This window comes from Triticum dicoccoides, chromosome 3B (genome assembly GCF_002162155.2).
Source record: "Triticum dicoccoides isolate Atlit2015 ecotype Zavitan chromosome 3B, WEW_v2.0, whole genome shotgun sequence".
NCBI classification, from domain to species: Eukaryota; Viridiplantae; Streptophyta; class Magnoliopsida; order Poales; family Poaceae; genus Triticum; species Triticum dicoccoides.
Window position 1 is genome coordinate 731,987,137 of NC_041385.1, and position 7,715 is coordinate 731,994,851.

Here is a 7,715-nt window from a genome sequence, read left to right on the forward strand (position 1 = left end):
AATCGGACTAGAATCAATTAGGTACAAATACATAGATTTCAATGAGAAAATGTCATTCGTAGTTAATTTCCAGTGAATACTATCAGGCTCATCAGAGAGGTTCACATCCATCAACCTTCTGACCAGATGTAGCCATGCTTCCCATCGGTCTCCCATCAAAGGTCTCCGGAATTGAATATTTAGAGAGTTGGACTGTAACACTGTAGCAACGTATGCCTCCTTACGCTGTATAATGTCATAGAGAGATGGATATTGTGTGGCTAAAGATGTCTTCTCTAACCACATATCCTTCCAGAATCTCGTCAATTACCGTTTCCAATGATGAATTTAGTTCTATGAAAGAAAGTTGCTTTCATTCTCATTAAGCCCTTCTAAAAAGGTGAATCATTGGGTCTAACGGTAATCTGGGCCAAGCTCTTAGATTGTAAGTACTTATTACGTAAAATTTATACCCACAGCACAACTACGTATGTACAGGGAAGCTGAGTCGGGGAGCTCCTAAAGGAGAGATGCTAGACACACGGGATTTTTACAGGGTTTATGGTTTAGGCGTCTTTTGCTCGCTACGCTGACCTGGCATGGCTATCACCTATCAGCTGATTTTTTTTTCCCTTTTTCTTTTTTGCCTCTAGGCTGTCTGAATTTCTGATGGTCACTACACAATTACTCTCACCCAACGAACGATGGCCATGTTGAATTGATGATCGACCATGAGACCACCAAGCCGGAGACGAGATGGCTGCACCCATGTGCTGGAGAGAGTAGGACAGTGGTAGCTTCAACTGATTGTAGTCAGTCCATCAGCGTGTATGCTTGCTTTCTTTTACTTCCAAAAAGTCATCCTAATTAAGCTAAGCCATCGACCGGTCGACCGGACAAAATTGCATGGCACGAGCTACTTGCCGCGCGACTCCATCCATCCATCCAAGTCGCAAGCGTCTGATTGCATTCTTCTCATGTATTCTTCTCTAAAAAGACATATTCATGTGTAACAACTTCATATTCCAGGGATACAAAAGGACACGTACAAGACATCATCAGAATTATCTGTATGCATTCTTTTTTTTGCGAGAATATCTGTATCCATTCACGTGTAATGCATTCGTATTCTTTTTTGCGGTTTTTTTAAACATAGTACAAACGCAAGAGCTTATACATACGCGCATACACTCACCTCTATAAACGCACACACGCACACTCTATCTCTATGAACACTTTCGAGAGACTGAACCGGCATATCATCTTGAGATTTACGAAGTCACCGTAGGCGCCTCGTCGTCGACAGGAACGTCTCCTTCACTGAAAGCGCATCGCTGAAAATTGTGAAATAAATCCATGAATAATGCGATTACCAGGACTTGAACCCTGATGGGCTGAGGATACCACTGTCCCTCTAATCATCTAAACATAGGTTGGTTCACTTTTTTTTGCGGGTTAATACATATTATACATTCATATTCATGTCTATTCGTCTCTAAAAAATATATTCACGTGTAGTATATATATATGATTCCCCCCGAAAAAAAAGTGTATACTCCCTCCGTCCCATAATATAAGAGCGTTACTGTAAAAAACGCTCTTATATTATGGGACGGAGGGAGTATATGACTCACAGAACACAAAATATGGGGTACAAATGATGATTGCCAAGTAATACACACATATTCCAGGGAATACACCAGGATTATTGTTGTACACACGTAATAGACATCATGTGATCATCAGAATTATCTGTATGCCGCACGGGTCTTCAAAGCTCTTTATTAAGATCTGTAACGTCGGCTACTTTGTGATGCCTAATCTGTTGTTCCTGCTCTGGCCAATCTTTTCCATTTAACAACGGCAAACACATATATCTGATCATACAACTTGTCAAAGAGGCGGAAATAAGCAATCCTCCATGCTTTCATTAATAGAAGGGTGAAGAGCGCCAACCAGAGGCCCAGAATGAGACCCAGAACAAGCCCAAATCTAAAAGACATTGGCTCAAAACCATGGCCAGTTCTGTTCTGACCATCTTGCGTTGATGTACCATTTCTCGAGCAATTCTTCTGAAGAGGAGGTCCGCAAAGCCCACTGTTGCCATCGTATATAGATGGGTGCTCCTGGTACAGGGTGTCAAGCTGAGAGCCTGGTGGTATTCTCCCTGTAAGATTGTTTTCAGATAGGTTCAAGAAGCTTAAGTATGTTATCTTTGACAAGCTTGAAGGGATCTCGCCAGAGAGCATGTTCTTTGAGAGGTCGAGTGACTCAAGTGACTGTATGGCCCCAATATTTTCTGGGATTTTACCGCTCAGGCGATTCCAAGACACATTTATGTTTAACAGTGCGTCAAGAGAAGCAATTTCCTCTGGAATTATCCCAGTTAACCCGTTGAAGGATAAGTCAATGCTCACCATATCCAAAATTCCTACACCATACTTAAGTTCTTGCCCCTTGGTAACAGCGGACAAGCTATTTCCACCTTCACCCGCCGCATTTGCATACGCCTGATAAGGAAACGAGCCAATCCTTACCGCCATCCGTGTCATTGCTGTTAGGTTTGACATACCCAGTGGGATGGATCCGGATATATTATTTCCTGCTAGATTCAAATGATGAAGGAACTTGAGTTTTGTGATGATGACCGGGATCTTCCCAGAGAACATGTTATAACTCAACCGTACAAATTGCAGTTGCACCAAGTTGCCAATCCACGTCGGCAATGTTCCGGATAAGTTATTCCATGCAAGATCCAAGAAACCCAAATTTTTGCAGCTCTGTACAAATGGTGGGAATGGTCCAGAGAAGCTATTGTTACTTAACAGCAGGTACCTCAAGGATTCCATTCTAGAACATGAAGGTAGTTCTCCAACGAGAAGGTTGTTTGCTAAGTCTAAGACTATCAATTTCTGTGAATGGCAGATTGATTCGGAAAGATGACCCACGATGCCATTCGAGAACATAAGCAGCGTTTCTAGTCCCGGAGCTCCAAGATTGGATGGGAAAGGCCCTGATAAAGAGTTCATGGAGATATCCAAGTAGATGATATTCCTTGGTAGACTTGGTATGGGCCCAGTAAGTCTATTGGAATCGAGAAAGAATTGTGTCAATGACATGTCCTCCATATTTTCTGGCAACTCGCCATATATTGAATTATTGGACATATCCAGAAAATCCATTGTTGAAAATGCAATGGTGAACCAGTCCGGGAGCTTATCAGTTATACCTGAGCTTGAGATGTCAAGGTAAGTAAGATTCACCTGCCACTGGAGCCAGGCAGGAAAAAGGGGACCCATGATGCACAACGAAAAATTTGCATCTCTAAGCTTGAAGGGAGTCTTCCATTCTGAATCCACGTGAATCTTGAGTAGGGGATTCTGCGATAGGTCCAATGTCTCTAAACTGGCCATTTTAGCAAAGTGCTCCTCCGTGAGCACACCATGAAGATCATTGAGACTAATGTCCAGGTAAGTTAGATTAGAGAGCATACCAAGCTGAGGCGGGACATGTCCAGTGAGGTAGTTGCCACGAAGGTCTAGAGTGCTTAATCTAGCGAAGTGTCCTATTCCTGCAGGTATGTTACCAACAAGGAGATTGCAGGACAGTACAAGGGTGCTCAAACCAGCAAAATATCCTTCCCCTGTGGGTACTGATCCAGTGAGTTTATTGTAAGATATGTCAAGAGTGCCCAAGCTAGTAAGATTTCCCATGGACAACGGTATCGATCCCGTGAGGTTGTTGTAAGAGAGATCAAGAACTTGCAACCCACCAGTCAGGTGCCTCAACCTCTTGTAGTTTGGCAAGGTTCCAACCATACCATTGTTTGCTAGGTACAATTGTTGCAACCTGTTGGATGGGCATCCCCGCGGCAGGCTTTCCATCAGCTTGACAATGTCCTGGCCGCCTACGAGGCTCGACTCGAGGTCTAAGTACCTCAGGTTGCAGAGGTTTCTCAAGCTTCTTGGCATGGTGGCCATGTTTCCATTATATGAGAAATCAAGAATCTCAAGGGACACCATGGCGTCCAGTGCATTAGGGAGCTGCCCGGACAGGAAGGTTCCCATGAGGTTGATGTGAGTGAGGCTTGTCACGTTCCAGAACCAGGAGTATGCGGCCGGGTGGTTGAGGTGGTTCATGGAGAGATCCAGCTCCTCAAGATTTGTGAGGTTACGCAAGCCTGCCGCCGGAAGTTTCCAGTGGTTCGTGCTTGGAAGCGAGCAGGAAGAGAAATAGAGAGTTTTGAGTGAAGGGAGCATGCTCACCGCCCGAGGCCAGTCCGGTGCTCTGCTCATGTCGATCGAGCTCAGGCTGAGGTGCCGCAGCAACGGCAGACGCGCCAGCCACGAGAGGTCTGACGAGCGCAACAGCTGCGTGCCGAAGTCGCTTGAGAGGTCAAGGGAGCGCAGCCTCGAGAGGTTTCCCAGCTGCGGCGGGACCTCGCCGGAGAAGTAGATGCCGGAGAGGTTGAGGTAGCGCAGGCTCCGGAGGCCGCCCAAGAACGCCCGTAGGGCGGCGTCGGGGGAGCCCTCGAGGTAGTTCCGGCTGAGGTCCAGGTGCCGCAGCCGCGAGAGGGAGAGGAGCGAGGGGCTTATCCGGCCGACGAGCGCCCCCTCGTAGTTCCCTCTGTCGTCGAGCTCGGCCCCGCCCGGCGCGTTCCGGAGGCTAAGCGCGACCACGCGGCCCGTCTGGTTGCTGCACCGGACATGCCGCCACCGGCAGCAGTCTGATCCTCGTCGCCAGGAGGTGAGGAGCCCTCCGGGGTCGCTGGTGACGCCGTCCTTGAAGGATAGCAGCGCGTCCCGCTCCTCGGGCACGCAGGTCGGCCGGCTGAGCGGCACGGCGTGCGTGGCCAGGGCCAAGGAGAGGACGACGACGACGGTGAGTAAGAATTTGGTGGCGGCGGGGCGGGTGGAAGTGGCCGTGGCCCGCATGGCGACCGGACTCCGGAGCATCATCGAGTAGATGAGCTTGGTCGATCGGTGGTGGTAGAGATGGAATGTGGTGTGGCGCGCGCCGATGATGGAGACCAATTTCTTAGTGCCGTGAGAGGACCGGTGAACCCAGGCGTACTGGTACAGGGAGTCGCCATGGTCTCTGCTCTCTGATAGCCTCCTGTCTCCCACTAGCTAACTAGTGCGGGCAGATTGTGAGTCCTACCTGTATATTTTTTTGAGCTGATCGAATGCTACTTTGGCTACTTATCATGACAAAAAAAATTGTGAAAAATAAATCATACTTTGGCACTTCACAACACAAATGTAATCAGGGAAGTGAAGTGAAAGACATCTTACGACAATGGGGATCGAGACCACAGAACAACTAGGTATGTACAGGGAAGCTGACACGTGGACCTCCCGAAGAAACAACAGAATTTATAAAAGAAAACTTGTAACAGAATATGAAAGTCAAAATGGCCGAGTGGTCTAAGGCGCCAGACTCAAGTTCTGGTCCTCTTACGAGGGCGTGGGTTCAAACCCCACTTCTGACATATATTTTTAATTCCTTTTTTCTTCTTTATTTCACCATCTCTATATTTTTTTTAAGCTTTCAGACTTTCATTCCAGCTTAAAGGCATGTCACAGAGAGCAATATGCAGGACTGGACAGACTAACACCTACACAAGTGAAATAACAAGCTCCAACATTACGAACGTTGTAACCATCTTGAGCTTGCCTATGGGCACCCTTGTTGCTTGACCTACTAATCTTTGAATACTCTAGGATCAGCTTCCTTAGTGTGAAAATACAAGCTCCAACATTACGAAGGTTGTGAGCATTAGGACTATCCCTGATGGTCCAGTGGCCAGGGTAAATTTTAGGGCATCGCCTCGCCGCAGCTTCTGCCAGAACCTGGTTATCTGTTAATAAATTAGGCCTATGAAGATTAAGCACCTTGGTAATTTGGGCACCCAACTCCAAAGCTCTAGCTTCAGCCTGGATAATAGAAGAAGTCGTAGATGGTGCAACAATGAAAATCGCCTCATGTTGCCCTCTCGCATGTGTGTAGACGAAGACGCCTATACCTGCATGTTGTTATAACCCCGTATAATTAGAGTTATCAGACAAAGAAATATCTTTCCAAGCAGCATCAGTAAAGACATTTGGTCCCTCCTTGAATCTGTTCATCTCAATTTGCAAAGAAAACTTCCCTGGTGGCAAGCTATCATTGGCTGCTCTTTCTCCCTCCTTGAGATCTGTACCCCAGTTCTTGCTCTTTCAACATAGCCTTGGCTGCATTGATAACCTACAACACTTTTCACTCTCTGTTGGTGAAAGCAATATCATTTCTTGCCTTCTAGATGTTCCATTAGATAAGAAATATGGTAGCCAAAGAGTTTGATCTTGATAAGTTGTTGATATAGTGTTAATGACTTCAAGAATAAGATTTTGGTCGATGGAAAGCAAGTAGTAAATTCTAATAGCAAGGGGAGATAGAAACCAAAATGCTGTAACAAATTCCCAGGAAAATAACAAATGAATATCATTCTCCAGTTGCCCACATCTTTTACAGAAAGGCTGAATATGAGATGATCTTGAAGCAGCTCTAGAAAGAGCCTCTCGAAGTAACCTCCACGCAAAGGTCTGAACTCTAGGAGGCAAAACTTTATCCTTCTAGATAACCTGTAACAGATTCTTCGTAGTGCCTGTGAAACTCGTATTTTGAATTTTAACGTTAAGGGACAAAACAGGCCCAAAATTACGATACTCACTTTTAGTAGTGCAAACTGTTATATATATAATCGTTATGGCTTAACATAATAGGATCTCGATCTCTAGATTAGAACACCTCTTATGCAAAAAATTAGGGACTAACCTTGACTTGCAGAAATCATTAATGGGTAGCCCTTGCTGGTAGTCGTGAGTCTCCAGTGATGTGGAGTCCTTCGGAGGAGAAAACAACAGCATGGTAGATCGCAACAGGGACGCTGGAGCGCCATAGTCGAAGAGGAAGCACATGGATGCCGACATCACTCCTCTCCTAGTGGCCGTCGATAGACATTGGTCTTCCAGCCCCTTAGCACAATTTTAGGATCGGGCAGTTTGATCGATAGCCACTCTTTTGTTGGTATCTAATACATGTATCGTTCTTTTATATAAGTGCTGAGGCCGGGGACCGGGTCCAAAACTATTGCTTTAGAGGCCTCTGATCAAGGCTCCTACGTGAAAGGTATGGGGTCAAAAACCTCCTGATTTCTCTCAGGTTGTTACCTGAGATCAAATTCCAACATTCTCCCCCTTGATCATAAGGTTAACAAACATCATAAACCCACTCGTAACAGAAATAACATACCAATGTAAGGTGTCACATTGACCTATCAAATGACATTGGACCTCCATACTTATAGTATATCATTCTATCTTGAAATAGTAAACATAATACTTTATGGGAGTTGGATGATTCAATGGTCCTTATTTCCAGGATCAACAAGTCTTTCCGGCAACCCATGCTAGCAACATAATCATTCAATTGGGTGGTAAGTCTTTGATAAATGGATCTGTAAAACATTCAGATGTACTCATACGCTCGAGTTCAATAGCTTGATCCTGGATTCTATCTTTCACAACAAGAAACATATTGTCAATGGTTTTGGCAATGCCATTTGACATGTTGTTACTCGCATAGAAAACTGCATGTTCACATTGCAGTAGGTGGTTTAGAAATGTTGTCTACCACCATAATTTCGGGAATAAACTCATTTGACATACAACCTGCTCAGTAGTCTCTAACATGCC

General features: G+C 45.4%; 1 protein-coding gene and 1 non-coding gene across 2 annotated transcripts; one reads left to right on the forward strand and one right to left on the reverse strand.

The window, feature by feature from the left end:
- Positions 1-1,633: 1,633 nt before the first annotated feature.
- Positions 1,634-6,010, reverse strand: LOC119279875 (receptor-like protein EIX2). The gene is made up of 3 exons (XM_037560956.1): positions 6,005-6,010; positions 5,634-5,915; positions 1,634-5,108 (listed from the first exon to the last, which is right to left on the reverse strand). The coding sequence occupies exons 1-3, from the start codon at positions 6,008-6,010 to the stop codon at positions 1,797-1,799; spliced, it is 3,600 nt and encodes a 1,199-aa protein (XP_037416853.1). The 3' UTR covers positions 1,634-1,796.
- On the forward strand, positions 5,387-5,470 carry TRNAL-CAA. Its single transcript has one exon. It is a non-coding gene; the product is annotated as a tRNA-Leu (tRNA).
- Positions 6,011-7,715: the final 1,705 nt, after the last annotated feature.